This window comes from Pollicipes pollicipes, unplaced genomic scaffold (genome assembly GCF_011947565.3).
Source record: "Pollicipes pollicipes isolate AB1234 unplaced genomic scaffold, Ppol_2.1 Scaffold_3447;HRSCAF=4054_pilon_pilon_pilon, whole genome shotgun sequence".
NCBI classification, from domain to species: Eukaryota; Metazoa; Arthropoda; class Thecostraca; order Pollicipedomorpha; family Pollicipedidae; genus Pollicipes; species Pollicipes pollicipes.
In genome coordinates, this window is record NW_023596297.1 from 22,696,422 (window position 1) to 22,715,966 (window position 19,545).

The 19,545-nt window shown below is 49.3% G+C and overlaps 2 protein-coding genes and 1 long non-coding RNA gene across 7 annotated transcripts; 2 read left to right on the top strand and 1 right to left on the bottom strand.

Moving 5' to 3' along the window:
* Positions 1 to 1,808: 1,808 nt before the first annotated feature.
* Positions 1,809 to 8,970, top strand: LOC119091714 (protein YIPF6). The gene is made up of 7 exons (XM_037214551.1): positions 1,809 to 1,936; positions 4,252 to 4,360; positions 5,315 to 5,443; positions 5,797 to 5,875; positions 6,264 to 6,447; positions 7,661 to 7,818; positions 8,520 to 8,970. The coding sequence occupies exons 2-7, from the start codon at positions 4,319 to 4,321 to the stop codon at positions 8,636 to 8,638; spliced, it is 711 nt and encodes a 236-aa protein (XP_037070446.1). The 5' UTR covers positions 1,809 to 1,936; positions 4,252 to 4,318; the 3' UTR covers positions 8,639 to 8,970.
* A 1,235-nt stretch (positions 8,971 to 10,205) lies between these two features.
* Positions 10,206 to 11,717, bottom strand: LOC119091920 (uncharacterized). Of its 5 annotated transcripts, none has more exons than XR_005093471.1 (4): positions 11,685 to 11,717; positions 11,314 to 11,418; positions 10,869 to 10,981; positions 10,206 to 10,666 (listed from the first exon to the last, which is right to left on the bottom strand). It is a non-coding gene; the product is annotated as an uncharacterized LOC119091920 (long non-coding RNA). The 5 variants fall into 5 exon arrangements; XR_005093469.1 differs by having other exon boundaries at positions 11,672 to 11,695; XR_005093468.1 differs by lacking the exon at positions 11,685 to 11,717 and adding an exon at positions 11,642 to 11,675.
* A 368-nt stretch (positions 11,718 to 12,085) lies between these two features.
* LOC119092300 (fibroblast growth factor receptor substrate 3-like) lies at positions 12,086 to 15,349 on the top strand. The gene is given in 4 exon segments (XM_037215268.1): positions 12,086 to 12,172; positions 14,503 to 14,720; positions 15,145 to 15,227; positions 15,230 to 15,349. Coding segments are annotated over 3 exon segments (345 nt in total). The 5' UTR covers positions 12,086 to 12,172; positions 14,503 to 14,578.
* The last annotated feature ends 4,196 nt before the right edge of the window (positions 15,350 to 19,545 follow it).

Consider the following 19,545-nt stretch of genomic DNA (forward strand, 5'->3'; position numbering starts at 1 on the left):
CAAAAGGTAGCGTCCAAACCTCATCGACTCCAGTGGCAATTACGCTCCGGGTAGGAAGCACATACTCATTGGTGAACAGTTATAGTTTGTACCGGCATGCAAATCGCCCCGTCTTTGAGTCTCGGTTTGGCGGGGGGGGGGGGGGGGGGCGGAGGGCAACACTTGATTAGAAGGGTCAACCTAACCTGAAACCCGCAGAGATGATTAACCGAAAATGTCATTGAATGATACAATGCAAAAAATTGCACTTACCGAGCAACATTTAGAATGCAAATGTTATTCTAAGGAAATTTGAAGAACACGCTCCTTCCGCCGTGCTCACATCAATGCGTATGGGTGGGTCTTCCAACCCCAACCCCACCGTCGTGCAGCATGCATCCCACATTCATATCCTTGTGCAGCGAGATCAGAACCCTCGGGCAAAGGGAGGGATTAAACGTCCGACCAGACCTGTTGGCTGCCCCATGCTTCGAGCCAATGACCCCGTTTGACATGCAACCTTCACCATTCGATGCTACTTGGTCGATAACCCACCCTTTACAGAACATGGTGACCCTGATTCAGGTCAACGGTCACCAGAATCGGCCAGAACCACCAAAATTGGCTGCAGACAACGCAATGCTCCCAGCCTATGGCACCGATTGGCACGAAACCTTCACCGATCGATGCGCCATAGTCGGCATATTAGTTATCTTTACCAGAACATTTGCGTCAGGTCTAAGGCTACCAAAAACGGCTGACACGGCCAAAATTGGCTGCATACGACGCCATGCTCCAAGCCTTTGGCACCTTCACCTTCACCAATCGGTGGCTTTAGTCGATGTTCTATCCTTCACAGAACATGGTGACCTTTAAGCAGAACAAAGATCCCCCAAAATGGAAGCCGGCGACCATATTTTTCGTTTTTCTGTACTTGTGGCGACCTTTGACCTGACCTAAAGTAACCGTGTACTGGAAAGGATAGGGCATCGGCTGGCGAATCGATTGGTGAGGGCTTTATGCCAACCGGGGCCATATGCTCTGTGCATGCGGCTGTCTGCAGCCAATTTTGGTGCTCTTGGCCGGTTTTGGTGACCTTTGACCTAACTCGATTCTTCCCAGAACCGTGTTCCGAGAAGGAATGAATATCGACTATGGCGCAATCCATTGGTGAATATTTCACCGTAATCGGTGACATAGGCTCGGAGCACGGATGTTGTCTGCGGCCAATTTTGGTGGTCCGGGTCGTTCTCGGTGACCTTTGGCCTGACCCAAAGTCGCCGTGTTCTGAACAGGACAGTATATCTACTACGTCGCGTCGAGTGGTGAAGGTTCCTTGCCGGACGGTGCCACATGCTCAGAGCATGGGGTCGTTCGCTTGATCAAGGTCACCACGTTCTGCGAAGAATAGGTTACCGACCAAGCGGTATCGAATAGTGAAGGTTTCACGTCAACAGTACCACAGGTTCGGAACATGGGGCTGTCAGCAGCCTTGGTCGGCCTTTCAGTCCCTCCCTCGGGTTCAAATGTAAGGTACTCAAGAAAAGACAAAAATATTACACGGTAGACCATTTGTTCGTAATAACAAAAAAGCCGCCAACGTTTGGCGTGATATACAGTACTGACCAATGAAATGCTCACTCAGACGACTGCCCAAATTCAGCAGCAGAAAACAGGGGAGTCCTCCCACCAATGAGTCTTTTCTAGCCCATGTTGGACAGACCCAATGATTGAGGCATAACATTGCGCACAAAAGTGTTCCTTTCGGATTTGCGATAAGCTTTCAATACACTGAAACCAATTACCAAGCTGTATCGTAGTTTGTCCGGGGTGGTTTTCGGCGGCCTTTGGAGTGGATTTTTGGTCGGCAAACGGTGGCACACGACAAGGGTGTTGTATTGCCGTGACGGCGAGGCGGTCTGCAGCGCCGTGGTGAACAAGGTCGGTTGGCGTAAAGGTGAGAAATGTTGTAGGTATGTGGGTAAAGCTTTGGCATAAACATGTCGACATGAACGGTTTGTGTACCCGCGTGTTAAGTACCTACGTGCCAGTCGGACATATAATGCCTAGGATAAGTGGGATATGCCATGTAAAGCCATGCAGTGTGGCTCATTATTCCACATGTCTGTCATTCAGACTGAAAAACTAACATGCTGTTGGCAGTAGGATTTTCTGCTCTACAAATGCCCCTGCAAATAGCTGACTTCGTTTTGACTTATGGGTGCATGGTGGCCAAAGCTGTCAGTGCACCCCTAAGTGCCAATATCATCATCATCATCAAGCATGGTTGCCACCAAGTTCTATGCACCAATGTTTGTGTGGCAATGATGTGTGCCAGTGTTTCAAGGAATTGTGGTGTTGCATAACTTGTCTCAAGCAAAATACTTCCTACACTTCTTCAGCCAATTTTTTTTGGAAAATCTATAGCAATTTAGCCTGGTCTGAGTTTGACACAGTGGTGTTCCAGGGTTGGTTCATGCCATTGACCTTTGATTATAATATGTGATTATAACCACATAGCCATTGATTGATTGACAAACATTGGTTATGACCAAGTGATGGTGGTGGTGGTTGAGGTATTTTTTGATAGTGCCAGTTTTGAATGTAAGGGACTGATGATGTTTCTTCTTGCCTTAGGTTGCCATATGGGGCAGGCAAAACCTCCTGTGATGTGATGGGAACTTAAAATACTGCTGGTGTGTTGATCATGGTCTCTAAGCTTCCATTCAGGTCCAGGTACTCAAACAATCTCATTTAAGAAACAATCTCATTTAAGAGAAGTCACCAATATAGGATCTCACGCATGCAGCCCAGTGTAAATCAAGTCAAGGTTTAAGCTGTTCATTCAGCTGATGTCGATAATACCAGTGCAGATGGGAAAGTGTTCCAGTCATTTACAACATTGGTGCTGATCAGGTACTGATGGACAAGAGTCTAAGCTTGAGGTTTTACAGCTTCCTTTGGCATCCTCTTGTCACTTAAGGGGTGTTTCTTGTCTGGGATTTATCCACCACAGGGGCATATCACCCGTCTGAAACATTTGGAGCACTGCAACCATGTCTCTTCTGCAATGATAGTGGTACAGCCAGGGTGGGTGGGGGAGTCAAGGCCTTTTGACATATGACCAGCACCTCACTTTGCAGGCAAGGTGCATAGGTTATTGATGAACCATCTCCAGCCCTTCTTCATGCAGCTTGTATTATATACCCCAGGTGATGTCATCATGCTAAGCAGTTAACACCCCATTGTCATGTAGAGCATTGACAGTGTAAAATCATCAATGTTGGCAAGTGATCACTGTACCACCATCAGTATCTGGTTGGCCTCAGAAATTCTCAATGTAATTATTCTTCTTCTCTCTAAATTCTTCTCTCTCTATCCTTTGGAACATGATAGCACACCTTAATGTCATCCTCAACCAGGTTGACTGCTCTTCATGCTTCTTTATATGTGATGTGGTCTGTAATAGAAAACAGAATGAAAACCTTTTCTGAGGTCTGAGTACTCCACATCCACTGGCTCCTAGTCATACAGGAGCTCCTCAGGAATGCTTCTGGAGGAACACAGGTGGCATGAAGGAGTCCATTCTCCAGGAAGTATTTAGTTTGACTTTGTCTTACAAAATGGCTAGTCCCTTCATCTGTGAAAATGCTGGCAAAGAGTTTGCAGAGAACATTGGCCCTTCCTCATTGCTGGTGATTAACAACCCTGTTGCCTCACATACTTGTTGCAAAGGTTTCTGTCAGGCTTCTTGAAGTCATTGCAACACCACACAAACCAGAATGGCTCAGAACATCTTGTATCTGGGTGTTCTCTAGCCATAGTCCTATTTTTCTCCAGCCTCACAGCTCTCCAGTTTATATAAATATTTTTTGGGAGTCTGTCTTGTCTTGATGGGGCAAAGCTCAGCAGCTGTGAGGCTTCCTCAAGATGGGTATTTTTTTTTATCTGGGATCATAGTAATCTAAATCCATAAATCTAAGCATGCCTGCCAAACCTTCACAATTTGTGAGCATCAGCTGTCCTAGATGAGGGGTTTGCAGCCCACAATAGCATACCAATATGCACCTGATGATGAAATGTCCACCATTTTTTCTCCCAAAACACTTGAGATATCACCTACCTGAGTAATGTATTGGCTGCCAAACATTGTTGAAATATAAATCAAAATTGTTTCTTGCTCGTGTTTTGTATCTTCCTTGTAGACACCCATTACCAAGTGCACGCAGTTTATCGGCAGCTCTTATTTGGTAATCTTTTTTTCTTTCACAGCCCATTTGCCAAGCCCAATTACAGAGAAGGGTACAAAGCAAGCTACAATCGTCGTACGACCTGCATTATGGCTGTTGATCCTGGAAAAGAGATGAGCGTGGACCTTCTGGTGAGTAATGCGAAGCTGGTGCTGTCACATCCTATCAAAGCTCTCAAGCCTTGCTGTAGTATCATCATACTCGACCAAAGATGTAATGAAGTGCTCCTTGCCCAAAACTAGACATTATGTGAGCCACCCATTGATGTGGCAGCATTTATTTTGAATCCGATAGCTTTTACTGAGGCCCAGATTAAAAAATGATTGACTTGACTCAGATTCAGAGTGAGTATCACATATAGCAATTTTCTCAAACAAATGTTTAATTCAAATCATCATTTTAGAAGCAACTTTGAATCAAATTCTGATTTTAATCTCAAATGTCCTCTGGTTGAGTCAATTATATTCATCCAGAGTTTAATCAGGTCCAAGATAGACCGCTCTCCAGTGCTTTGTGTTTCTCAAATATGTAGCATATCAACTCATAATTTTTTCCAGGCGTCATCCATCATTCTCTGTAGTAGCGAAAGCCATACGGGACACTAATTCGTGACGGGCACACATGCTCTGTCGTGTTAGTAGTTCCTAGAACTATCGTTAGCTCCTTATTGTAAGTATGAAAAACGACCCAAATTGTCTCAGTGCTGCTCTAATTTGACATGAAGCTGCGGGTGAAAACAAGTAGCTGCCAGTTTTACATTTCGACGAACGAAATATGTACGGACATCAAACCGAGTGTTCATTTGCGCGTAGTGCGGTACCTACCGATTTGACATGAAGCTGGGGCTGAAAATCGGTAGCTGCCAATTTTACATTGAGACGGACAAAATATGTGTGAACATGGAACTGAGTGTTCATTTGCACGCACTTCGTTACCTACTGATTTGCGTGCGATATGACTGATCCTAAAACGACGCACCAGCCCGGTGCTTCACATGTGGGCAATAACAGTGACAAAAACATGTCTTTCTGTTTTGATCCGTACTACTCGTGATTTACGAGCTGTGTCGCTGTTCTGGCCGGCAGATGTACGAGGAGTCCAGCATGGATCCGTCGGACGTCGGCGGCCAGATTAACGTGCCGGGCCAGCCGTCCCGGGCCGCCGACGGCTCGGTGGAGTACAACACTCTGGACGAGCCCATCCGACAGACGATCGTGCGTGCTGGGAGAGCCGCCGAGCCCGCTGCCGGCCACTGCGTGGCGCGGCGGTCGAGCGCGCTGCGGTCTGGCCAAACGTGCCTCGCGCAGTTTAACGTGCTGACGTATTTAAGATATCGGGCGACGCACACTGTGTGTCTAGATGATTGTTTTTTCTTGGTTTTCGCCAATGTCTGCAACGTTTTGTGTGTCATGTTTGTCATATGACTATTCACTGGTGGTCCTAAAAACCCCATTTATCCATCGGTCCAGTATGCTTCTAATTGATGATCTGTCCTTTGGCTACGGAGCATTTTTTGTGCGTTTGAGTACTTTTCAATATCAGTAAACCACGTCATATGACATTTCAGATGCGTGATTTGAAGGCGGTCGGAGCGAAGTTTTGGCACGTTATGTACCCTCGGGAGAAGAAGGCACTGCTAAAGGAATGTAAGCCATCGTATTAAACACTTGACATGATTCGACTGGCATTTCCTTTCGAAGGAATTGCGCTGACTCAGTGAATCACCTTGAAATAAGTTGAATATTTATGTTGCATAGTAGAATGCCTCGTTTTGAAGGTATTCAGCTCGTCCCTTTTCAACTGGCAATGTTTGATTGCTTTTCTGCATTTGTCAGAGATCGTGTTTTCACTGCGTGAAGGGGTGCCATTACGCTTTCTGGTTCGTCTTTTTAAGAAATTATGGCTTGCATCTTCTCGAGCTGTGGGTGTTGTATGGGGTTCTGCTGCTGTCAGCAGTTTTCGTGCCTGCCATGTGTTTGAGTGGGTCCCCTGCGGCTGTCGGCGTGTAACCGGCCGCCGTTCGCCCGGCGTCAGGGGACCTCTGGGGCCCGCTGATCCTGTGCACGGTGCTGGCCGTGATGCTGCAAGGCGCGCCGGAGCCGGCCGCCGCCGGCGTGGCCGCCAACGACGGCGGCCCAGAGTTCGCCGAGGTGTTCGTCATCATCTGGATCGGCTCGGCCGTGGTCACGCTCAACACCAAGCTGCTGGGCGGATCCATGTGAGTTCCGCTCTGGCGGGCCAACAGGCTTCCATGGACCACGAGGGGAACCTGGTGATGCTGTAGCGACGTGCCTAAACCTCGTGTCATCCTCACGTTATAGTACTGCTTGGATCAGGCGGTGCTGGTTGTTGTGATGCTGTAGCGACGTGCCTAATCCTCTTGTCATCCTCACGTCATAGCACTGCTTGGATCAGGCGGTGCTGGTTGCCACGTTATGGGTGTCTCAGTGCTTTTTGTTTGTTAAGTAATCGCCTCTTGAATGGTGTTTTCTTCTTGGATCTGCTCATCACAACCATACGTTGTGCGCGCCGGACTCCCGGTTGCCCCGGGCTGCGTGCTCCACGCGAGCCCGACGACCCGTGTTAGGTTCGGTTTATAACCCATGACGTCGCGTGGCCCGGCTGCACCGTGGTGACTCTGCTTTGTGGCAAAAAACACTGCGTTTTTCTAGAGCCACGTTAAGGTTAATTTGGCTCACATTTGTTTCATATTTGCCGTGGATGTTTCGCATCTAAAGCGCACCTGAGATGAACGCAATACTGTCTCCAACCATGCTCGTTTTGCATGATACACCAACAACTGTTATCATAATTACTTGGAAAATTATGCGCTATGAAACCATGGTGCAATGTTATTTGGTTTCCTGGATTGGTTTTGCTGGCTGCACATAACCAGTAATTTGAAATCAAAGGGAGAATCGCGCAAGTGATGCATTTCCTATCCAAAGCTGTGATATATTCTATCAAGGTTTAAATCGTGCGACCCTGAAAGGATCAAATCTGGTCACATTTGCTTTAGTTTGGCCTATTTGGACCTTAGATAACATGACCATTGGAAACCAGAACGACAGTAATACACTTCAGTGGGTATAAATCGGAAGAGTCTTGAAACCCGGCATATAGGACATTTTCTGTCAGAACACGGGTTGTCTTTTAGAAATTTGTCACCTATGTCACCTCGAGAAAGAGATCACAATTATTGATCCGTCGAATTCAGGAATTTCAAATTTCATCTGTGGAAAACATGCGCTAGCTCAGGTACCCAAACTTTCATCGCTGCCCTCCAAACTGGTCAAAAATTGTTCCGAACACGTCTGGAAAAAAAGACTGGCCCCTTCCTTCTCTTTTGAACTCTTCGGTCTGGCTGCTATTACCTGCTGAACAGCGCCCAGCGTATTAATGCCGGTTGCCTGACTGTTCCTGGGCGGCAGTTCTTTCTTCCAGAGCGTGTGCGTGCTGGGCTACTGCCTGTTCCCCACCATCGTGGCACTGCTGCTGTGCTGGCTGGTGCTGCTGTTCCCGCAGACGACAGCGCTGTTCGTGCTCCGCCTGCTCTTCACGTGCGTCGGCTTTGGCTGGGCCACATATGGTGAGTCCTCACGACCTGTTGCAATCCCAGGCACGTTATGGCAGACGAAAGCAATTCATGCCACTCGAAAACTAAAAGTACCTTGCTATGATTTTGTTTTCATGGTGAATCTGCCGGGCTCAGGCTGCGTTGCCGTCGTCCGCGGCATGAAACGTTGCAAGCGGCACCATTCATGGTCGTCGCCGTGCAAGCCGTCGTGCATCTACCGACATTTCGAGCGTGTTCTGAACTGATCGTAAGCGTTCTGGTCGGTCTTAGCGGCATGCGCGCAGTTCGGGCAGAGATTCAGTATCGTTTAAGCATTCGTTTTAGGTGTATATATATATATATATATATATATATATATATATATATATATATATATATATTAGAGGTCACTTAGTGCCCATGTATAGAAGCAGCCTGCGCGAGAGGCATTGTCATCATTGGTTGCAGGCATTGTCTTTCCACTTTGTCGTGAAACTGTTGACGTGTGTCCGTAATGTGAAACATTACGGACCTAAAGGTACGTAACGATAACAGATGCGAGGATAACAATATAACAATAAAGGTAAATGTAACAAAAAATAACGATAAAGGCGAAGGTAACAAATGGTACCAGGGACTCGTAGACTCGCACTATCGGGGCATAGAAGATTGATAATGAATGTAAACTCATTCGGTTTGAATGCGTGTCTGAACTTCGCGCGGCGTTGTTTCAGCGTCCGTCAAGTTCTTGGGAGACAGCCAGCCCGCGTCCCGCAAGGCTCTGGGAGTCTATCCCATCTTCCTCTTCTACTTCGTGATATCGTGGCTCGTGATCTCACACTCCGACACGTAGGGGTGCGGGGTGACGTGAGGGTGCAACTGTTTTATTGTTTGTGTTGCACGGTGTAACACTGGTTTTGGCGCCTGTGTGTATGCGTGAAAAGCTGCAAGCTCTTGACGTGCGCAGCCACAAGTTGCCTCTAAGCTGTGTGTTTCGCCGTCTCATGCTGACCAATTTGATTTCGTGCATTAGCTTGGAAATCAACTTACGAGAAACTTGGGCGTTGGCATGTTTGACGAGGAGGGGGGATTCAAATCTTGTGTGCTGTTCATTTTTTTAATGTCAAATTGCAATGCCACCAGTATCTTGAAAATACACATATGAATGCTCGCTTTCGGATTGTAGATCTGACGTGCGTCTACCAACGTGTAACAGTACGCTAGGCCACGCCGCAAGTGGCGGCGTGGGACTAGCGAGGTGACATGTGAAGCAGTATTCACGTGATGACACAAAGACCCCGTGCAAATACAACATTCTTACCGATACATGAGGCATACATTTAACCTTGCAACTAGTTAGCCGTAACTCTTTGCCCATCATACACAAGTTCGTACATTGACTCATAGGTCAGTTCACGTCCAAAGTTAGATATGGGAGACATAGGTTGAAGACCGGTTGACTGGACCGGGCCATCTTAGCTGGCAAAATGGACGAATCGAAACCGTCCTCGTCTTTGGTTACCGGAGTGCCGCAAAAAAGTCTTAGCTGGATGTTGGTCTGAGCTGGGCTGGGTGAGCTGGGTGTTACACGCCTGTATGCCGTTCACTGTCAAGACTCACACGGTTTGGGCCCAGCGTACCATATTCTAGGCCGGGGCCCAGGTCAGCGACACCAGGCCCGCCTCGGCGCCCAGCTTCCGGCGTTGGTGTGGGTCAGACTGGACTGACCAAGCGCAACGTTCGCAGACGTTACATTCACAGACACCACCTAGTTCATGGTCTTCCGTGGCTGCCGAGATTTACCATCAATCCTTGGAAACTTCCAGGAGCAGAGGATTCGAGCTCAGTGGCACATCGCCGGTCACACACACTGACCCCTTTTTCCGCACAATTTCCATCTCTCAGGTCAGTCAGGTGTTGGTCATGGGTAGCGATCCCTGTTGTCAAGTTTTCTTCCATTTCCTTCGCCTTTCTTGCCATTGGTAAATTTCAGCTTTCAGCATTAGTCAAATGGAGACATGAAACTTCAGTAATGTTGCAATGTCTGCTCAACACATGACACAAGTGACTTGAAAATATCTCAACAAATTTGATATGCTATCCAAATGCTTAAGTGAAAAGAGCAAGCTGAATTATAATTTCTGTGCATTATATTCCACAATGCCTTGTCACAATTCCATTACAGAATAGTGCTAGTGGAATATTAATTGCTGAGAACTGCACAGCAGCATAAGCCATGACTGCAAAGATCCAGGCCACCTGCAAACATTCTCACTCAATATAGGCAGGACTGGCCCTTATGGTCCAAAATATTTGCTGCTCAATGCTAAAACAGACTCACTGACCCATATTTTGTCCGCCCTTCTCTGCATTGTGTCTGAGATAATGTTCACTTACTGCTGCACCTGTGATCAGACTGATTTCAACAATAATTGATATTTCAACCTTTCATTGGCACAAACACCTACAGTTTATCACAGCAGTAGACACATGCAATATTGTAAAACTGTAGCATAGTCATGGACATGGTCCCAATGCTCCCACACTTTTTTGTGTATGTAATTACCATAACTATACCAGTATGCATTATATGCAGTCAAACCAGAAGCCAACATTAGTTGTATCTTAGCAAACACAGATAGCCAAAGAGTACTACTAACAATATCACACTGTGCACATGAATTGTAGATGCTGATCACAATGCTAAATGTCATCACTGCAGTTCAGAAGCAGCCTTGATTGCAGCATCCATAGCTTCAATCATCTCATCCAGTTGTTTCTTATTCAGCTCCAATGTAATGTCTTCACCCCCTGCTGTCTTGAAATTCACAGAGGTGAGGGGCTCATACATCATACCAGCTGAGCTGGAAGCCAGTATAACCTGGAATTATTTGCATGTATCAGCACCATTTCACAAATGAATGATGAGCCGATGATGCCATTAGAAAACGCACCCAAACTCTGGTTTCCTAAGCATGGGAAAATATGAGCATCATACCATTATAACTAATTTTCAGGTTGGGAGGCAGGTAAACAGGTGTCAAGAGCTGATAACCACCACATAAATATGGTTAGCTGCCCACCTTTACTCTCCAGTCAAAGTCAGACACTTCATGGATGACTGCTGACTTGTCATTCTGTGACACACTATTGTTGTCTTCCCCAGGCATGTTGACAATGTGCTGGTCACCAAGGTCTGCAAGAGAACACCAAGAACATTTCTTAAGCTTGTCAGTGCTATTGCCTCTCCTGGTAGCCATAAACCCTCAATGGGATGAAAATTTTCTATAAAAAGTAACCTCTACTAATAGCTTGTTTTTAACTTGCTTCCAGTATCAGGAGCAGTTCACACTTTTTGCATTTATTTGCAAGATAAGATTCAAAAGAAAAACATGTTTATACCAAGCAAATCACTGTCAGCAGCTCATCATGAGCAGCTGTGAGCTTGTGCTCACAACGCAGACAGTGAGGGTTCTTTTCATCATAGTGCCCTTGGGCATGACACTGAGTTGTACTTGTTGTACCCACCTGATTGGTCTCAAGGCTCCAGATTGCTCAGAATCCCCAAGAATGGGTGTCACAGATGTCACACCTCATAAAACATAACTGCATAACTCAAAATGATAAATCGTGCTGGAAAAATGTGCGCAAATGGTAATGAAACCTGGCACTTCAAAGGGCAATAAAACCAAGTACGCGTGACAATCTAAAAGCAACCGTTCCCAGACCCTCTCCCTGTTGTCATACGCTTGAAACCTTAGCTATCCTGCTCTCACTACCCCGCTTCGAATCTTCATCTGCCGGTTAACAGGGCACAGGTCCTCAAGATACAGGGCACCGCATCTCCAATTATTACCCCACCCCCAATCGTCGTCCACAGTGCCACCTCCTCATACTACCCGGCAGCCTGATACGGCTTTCAGAGGCCTCAAGTATGTCAGCTAGCAATTGAACCTGCGCCATGAATGTATTCCAAATATTCTGCTACCAAAACAAAAACCAAAATGCATAAAAAAACAAAAGCTCGATATTCTTTCCAAGGGCATATTAAAGGAATAGTATTTTACACCGTGACATTGATGCTGGCTTTACATGAAATAGTGCTTGTCCCAGTTTACTGCTGTATTTGAGCTAGCTTTGATATGTTGCAGAATGAAGGTCTTGTAAAACCGAAAAATGCGTTTTTGGTATTTGGAATGGCTTTAGGTCTTTGTCATTATAAGACACACACGACCTTACAATATTTGTGCCACCTCCTTGTTACTACTGCGACTGCTGTCGCTTTCGGCTGCGGTTCGTCGCCGATTTCGTAATGCGCAGGCTGAGATCAAGTGAGATCAGGGTCATCTTTGTTGGGAGTGGGTTATTGTCACTTGTCAGCTGTCAGGTGAATGTAGTAGGTGCGTGTTGCTTCCCCTCGGGATTTGATTTAAAATAAGCCTCCTTGTGCTGCTACCGTGCGTTAACAATTCTGTTTTGCAAAAACTTGGTCCGGTGGACGAAAACAGTTATGTGCACTGAAATACATACAACTTTTACGGGCGTCACACCCATTTAGTGATACCTTGCTTTGTCTTGTGTTGCCTTATGACATGTTTTAGTTAGGCATGTGCACTAGAAGCTTCAATCGCTGCCCTTTTTGCATCAATGTAAGATAATTATTGCTGATCAGTCTCAGTAGCCTAAAATGGAAAACATGCATGGTGTGTTAGAGATATTTAGCTTAACTGCAACATTACTGGGACAATTTTAGCACATGTTTCCATAGATCTAGGTGCCCAGGGTTTGCCAAATGGTCACCATAAATTTGCAGAATCATTGCAATTTGACCCGGCACTGAGTTGGCTCATTGAAGTCGGGTTCAGGGTACCAATGTCCTGTAGGTACATGGTGCAGCATATCAATTTTGTAAACCAGTGAGCTTTTTATAGGTTTCTGAGAGGCATGCAAGAGTTGTATGAAGTTTGGGTGTGAACTCTATGATTGGATAGTCTGTGGTAGCATTACCATCATTATGCATTACCATCATTATATACCTCTTTGAAGGCATATCATGTGTGATTTCTAAGTAAAAAATGATAATATTTACTTAAATTACTCAGGTTTTATTTTGGATCTGGAAAGCTGCAGTATGGAGTAAGAAGATTTTGCATTGCTGGCTTACTAATCTTACTGGTGTTGGGATTTCTTTCTTATGCTAGGACTGGGTTTAAAAGCAGTATAAAACCACTGCTACATAATAATATCCTGTACTTGCAGCATGGTCCCACACCCATGACCACTCCTAGCATGCATATCTACTACTTGCATACAGTATATATAAAGGTGTGCATTAAACTTTGAACATGAGTCACTGAAACTGGTTTTTGTGAAATTGGGTCTCATAATTTCAGGAGTGGCCTTTTTGTGAATCATGTCAAATAGATGCAGGTGCACATGAATGGAATGTGGTGAATGTATTTTTTGAATCAGTTCTTGTGAAGCAGAATGAAACTCTATGCCTTGTGCTGCTACACTTAACTTAAATGTTTGAAAGTAACCTGACAAGATGCATGGAACAGCACTGCATTTATGAATACATCAAGTTACATCATACATGAAATGAGTATGCTACTACCAATGTCAACAGGCTACAGTGGTATGCATTCTAAAATTTGTTATTTTTGGTGGCATGCTGTGTTTTCTCCAAATCATTACCAGTGGCTCCTGGGCAGATGTAGACCTATGGGAGGATGGGCTGTGCAAGGTGCATAACAGGGGCTGGGCATTATATGACTCTCACTCAAAAGCAATGACTCACATGGCAGGTATAAGGATGCCAAAGTTGACATTATCTACCATAAGGCTTTTTGTACACAAATAGTAGTAAGACCACATGGAAATAAACCATGTGCCATGACAATTAAGGTGAGGTTCACAGAGAGACTGGAACCTCTTCTGTAGTAGAGTGAGCTGTGGAAGGTTTTCCCTAGAAATCAAATGTGAGGACTGTCAGCACATTTATGACATGGGCTTCAGGTTGATAGAGGGACAGATCATTAATGATGGTTTGTAAGAGGAGCAGGCTGAGTGAAGCCATTAAAATGTTATGATTGGATGGGAATGTTAGGATGGGATTGGGTACATCTATGGAAAGGTGTTAACTACCTATCAGTTACCAAGTCTGTTGGGCATAAGTTGAACATGGCCACTATGGTAAAAAGGGAACAAGTTTGGTTAATAGAATGGTTCTGGAGCTGAGGACAACTTTGCATGGCTAATCACATCAAATCATTAGAATATATTAAGGCAGCATAACATAGTGAGCTCCCACCAGGCCATGGCAGGGGGAATGAGGTGAGACAGGGCAAGAATCTCAATGCTGTTGAACATGATGACAAATTTATTTTGATCCCTGGCTGTAGAGTGGAACTCATCCATTATAGGGATTAGGTTTTGGGATAGGAGAGCTGGGGAGTCATGCACATGCTGGAAGGCATGCATATGTGTCATCTGCATGCCAAATCAGAACTATGCAACACATGAAAAGTGCAATTATTTAGGGAGCAACATCCAAATATCAGTGACAAAATGAGAGAGACAATTCCGTCGATAGCATGTGCGTATTATCCGGTCATTTTTTAAAATGAAACAAGTAGATATCTGAAATATTCCACAAGTCCATGACGCCCCAGAAACATAGCTCAAGTCGTTAATCCTTGACCTTATGTTTTGCAGGGATGTGCAAGATGTGTGTCCTGAGCAATGGTTACCAATGACCTTGACACGCACCTCTTGACCACTGCTGGGGGACATGGGATGCATGTCCAGCAAGGCGGACATCAATGACCGTCACCCAAACATCTTCCAAGTGGTCAACATCGACGACCTTGGTCAGGAGCTGCGACCGGCCAAACTGGAGATCACAGATCGGGACATTATTCTCCACCAAAGAGGTAGGTGTCCGCTGCCTTTCGGGCGTGTGCCATAGAATGCCTGCCTGCTGGGGAGATGCATGCCCAGGTGTTAAATATGCGATCAGCCGTCCGCCGCTGGTGGAGGCGGAGGCCATTTGGCGGTCTGTTTGTAACGCCGGCCGTGACGTGACACGTCACACTGCTGGCGCGTGACGCGGTTCCGCGAGCTGCCCGCACGTGAACGTGTCGTTTTCAGGTTCGTGACTAGTGATCCGAGATCACGTCTGAGCCACGGTACGTTGCCCAGGCCTGCGTCCTGCACGCCATGTCTGACCGAGCTGTCTGAGCCACGGCCGCTCCTGACCTACTGGTCTTTGTCCAGACCCGTGATGTCCTGACCACTGCGCCGTCTGACCTGCTGACCCTGGCTGACTGCGGCCACCGCCTGGACCTGTGCGCGCAGGCCGCTCGGGCGTCCGATGGCCCATCCGCTGTCTGAAGCGGTACGGCTACTCGGAGGGCGTGTTCAGCTTCGAGCTGGGCCGACGCGCGCCCCCACCGGCGCCGGCGTGTACGGCCTTCAGTGTGAGCGCGCCGAGGCCCTGTTCCAGCTGCTGCAGGTCAGTGAGGCGCGGGAGTATATAGTCCACTTGGGGGTCAAGTGCTGAAAGGATTTTTACACACACCGGCTGAATGATGAATGGATAATTGTGCCGTAGTCCGGTAGGTGACTAGTTCGGAGGATTCGTAACGGTATGCGGCACCATGACGTGTTGTACAGCGTTGAAGTTCCCAACTTCTGGGCTAGGATATACGGCGCGCTTGGTGGGAATTGAGCCATCGTCGATGTATTTCCCGAACCTACTGCGTCCGCTCTTGCCGTTCACGGTGCCCCTATGCTGATATCCCGCCATTTAAGTTACGTGGAACTGGCGACAGTTACGAAGGAAACATTGAACGTTACAAATTGAAACATGAACTGCACATTTGTTCCGATACGCATGTTAGTGCTGATAAGTAAACGATGAACTTACAACTGAGTCGTGGGTGTAAGGTGTCGCGAGACAGCTGATCGCTGAGCTGTCTGTGTGTGTGTATGTGCGCGCCGGCATGTCCGTGCGCTTCTGTCGCCCTGCCGGGACTGGGGTGCGAGTGTGACACCACCCCCTGGGGCGGCAGACGTGCATCCAGAACCCGGCGGACGAGGGCCGCCAGACGCCCGCGCACGGGGACGTCACCGGCGGCGGCCAACGGCGACGTGGCCGCCCTGGAGGCCTGGCACGGACCGGCAGGTGAGACGGGGCCGACCGCCGGCAGCGGTGGTGCCGACCGCCGGCAGGGGTGGGGCGAGCTGCTGACAGGGATGGTTGCCGACCGCCGGCAGGGCTGGGACGGGCTGCCGGCAGGAGTGGTGCGGACCGCCGGCAGGGATAAGGCGGACCACTGGCGGGGGTGGTGCGGACCACCGGCAGGGGCGGACAGGCTGCCGACAGGGGTGGTGCGGACCGCCGGCAGGGATAGGGCGGACCACTGGCAGGCGGTGGGGCGGACGCCGGTAGGTCAGAGGGGCTTACTTCCGGCCACTCTGCACCCGCCGGTGTGTGGACAAAGGAATGAAAGGGACTGTCCGACCGCTGACGTCTGTGAACCATAAGGCGTGCGCGCGGCGGTTGTAGGAAGAGAGTTGGTTGCGGCGGTGTAGGAAGGAGTGGTGCGGCGGCGTGGGAAGGAGTGTGTGCGGCGGTGTAGGGATGTTGTGCGCGACTGTGTGGGAAGGAGTGTGTGCGACGGTGTAGGGAGGAGGCTGTGCGGCTGTATAGGGGGTGGTCTGCGCGACTGTGTGGGCAGGAGTGTGTGCGGCGATGTAGGAAGGAGTGTGTGCGGCGGTGTAAGAAGGATGTGTGCGGCGATGTAGGAAGGAGTGTGTGTTGGTGTAGAAGGAATTGTGTGCGGCTGTACAGGGGGTGGTGTGCGCGACTGTGTGGGAAGGAGTGTGCGCGCCTGTGTAGGAAGGAGTGTGCGCGACTGTGTGGGAAGGAATGTGCGCGACTGTGTAAGGGTGTGCGCGAATGTGTGGGAAGGAACGTGCGCGGCTGTGTCGGAAGGAGCGTGCGCGGTTGTCTCGGAAGGCATGTGCGTGCCTGTGTAGGAAGGAGTGTGCGCGACTGTGTCTTTGCGCATCATATGCTGTGCTGTCGAAGCTTTCTTTGTGAAGAACAGGTCTTTGTATTAGCGCAGTTTGGGAGCGCTCATGTGCCGCGGCTGGATTACATATAAACCAACGGATGGCTGACGGGGCCGGGAGGCACCCAACAAGGTCATGCAATACGAATACGCAGGGCTCAGAGCCCGGATATGGAAGTAGTAGTATTATTAGCTGTAAAGGGTAGATGAATTCGACTGTGCGTGACAATTTCTGGATCCGGTGACGAAATGAAGGAGCATGACAAAAACACAACCCGCAGGCTTTCCGCTCGCTTGGGTTTGCTGCGATCACTTAGGCCGGTTTATGGTCATAACTGATTTTTTTGTGGGGTGGGGGGTGGCGCTTTTCGTGTTTGGTGCTTTCACGTGCTATTAACAGTGTGCGTTGTATTGATGTATTCCACGTATGTCATGCTAACGAAGATGCAACTCGTAATTTTTTAGCTGTGTACTTGTCATCTGTAAGCCATGCCACGGATCGCAACGCGTCCGGTCCCCGTTCTGACCCGTCTTGGTGTTTCTCGGCAGACGGCTCGGACCAGGCCGTGTACGTCAACGAGGAGGTGTGGTCGGAGGAGGCCGCCGCGCCGCCGCCCAGACGCCGAGCCGGCCAAGCAGCCGCCGGTGCCGGCGCAGCGTAAGTCCAAGCCAGCGCACTCGTACCTGAACACGGTGCCGTGCGACATCAACACACAACCTACCAGTCGGCGGAGGAGGCCGATCGGCGCCACCTGTACGTGAACGTGCTGCCCGAGGCGGGCGTCGCCAGTGCCGAGGACGCCGAGCGGTGCTACGTGAACATTCGGTCGGCCGGGAGTGGCGCCGCGCGCCTCGTGAACTACGCCGTGCTCGACCTGCAGGCGGCCGGGCGCGCCGAGCCGTGCGACGGCGGCGGCGGCGGCGGCGGCTGCCGTCACCGCGCGGCCCGGCCAGGGGTACGCCACCATCGACTTCGACAAGACGGCCGCGCTCTCGATGGCCGTCAGCCGCGTCGATCCGGAGGAGGAGGCCGAGTGTCGGCGCAAGACGCGCCACAACTCGACCATCGTCGAGCCGGGCCTCTCCCGGCACAACTCGGTCATCAGCACCTAGCCGCGCCGCCGCCCGCCGCCCGCGGCGGCCGCGGCTCGGCGCCGGTGCGGATGCCGGGCCGGTCGTGCCGCCCGCGGTGGGCCCACCACTGTACCTGGACCGTCGCGGCCCGCGCCGCCCGGGGTGCCGCTTTGATCTCCTGCATGCGCACCGAGCGGGGGCCGTATTTATGGACAATTACGTAAGTGCTAGGCAGCGTTGACGGGGCAAAACGCTGGTCCGAAGCAGCTGGCCTCAAGAGGCTGCGCCGTCGCAGCTCGTGGAACCTTTATATCCGGGTGTTGAAGTGCTTTTCAGGTTACTTTGCTACATTTGACATACAGTCGGCTAGGCTGCGTGGAGAATCGAGCGGTAGTGGGACACAGTGTGCGGTCACTGGGTGACTTCAACATCCTAGTCATAGCTCTCATCAGCGCTCCGCGTCCCAAGCCGGGGTCCGGGGCAAGGCGTCCAAGTCCGCTGGCTGCACCGAAACGGTTGATCAGTATTTTCCTTGCCGATTCGCTGGTCAGTAGGGGATAGTGTAGAGTGGGCGATCACTTATCTGCGATGATAGCGAGTGCTGGGAGTCATTGATAGTGTCAGGTGTTGTGGTCAGTTTTTTATTAAGTTTCGGTATTAACGGTTTGACTTTTGACTGTACTTATCATGGTACACCTTAAAAGGCATTTGCTTTCCGCACATTGTAAGGAATCCTGTACAGCTCCCGCTGCGATACAAACACTTACGCGGAAGGGCTGCACGCAAGGGATGTGCTGTCATCAGTGACTGTTGAGTTGGTCAGATGAGGAAGATCCCATGCCATGACTGTCTGGCTGATTTTTGGAAGTGGTTTCACCAAAGCTTCGCTGACAGCGCATATTTCGGTTTTATTTCGTTTGCTCCTTTGTACGGGTGGGCGACCACTTCGCAGGTTCGACCGCACATCAGTGACGTTCTTACTTACGAATAACTTGTCACGACTTTTTCGCTCGTTTTGTACATTAGTGTGCACGCATTTGTTTGATTCATTTTCGTGTTATTCGTCGTATGTTTGAAGATGGAAGACCTCGTCGAGATGGGAATTTCGTGTCCACTCGCATGGTGGCCGTTACCCCGTGCATTGATCACGTTCCCCCTGTACTCAATAATGGCGCGCTTTGGCTCAAGGAGTTTGCTACGATCTGGTGTTGAATGGGCGCTGGTTTTGTCCCAGCTTGCAGCGAGCTTCATTTGGGAAGCCTTATGGAAGGCTTACGCTATGTAGCGTAAAAGCAGGGCTGTGGCCTTGTGGACTTACGACCGAAAATGAACCTTTGTTTCGGACCGGGTCCGGCCCAGTTCTTGCGTAATTCCGTTCGGTCGTTGTGTGTGCTTCACCGCTGTGTCCGTGGGTGCCGTTGGGTGTGCGCCGCGTCTGTGTCGTGGTGTGCGGGGGTCCACGGACCGCGGCGGCGGGACGTCACAGCGCGTCTGCTGCCGATCGCGACGGCCGGGGACCGCCTGCCCGCCGCCGGGCGTCGGCACCGGCTCTGGCGCCACAGGCCTCAAACTCGCCGTCTTCCGGAACTACTTGCTCGCTTAGCGG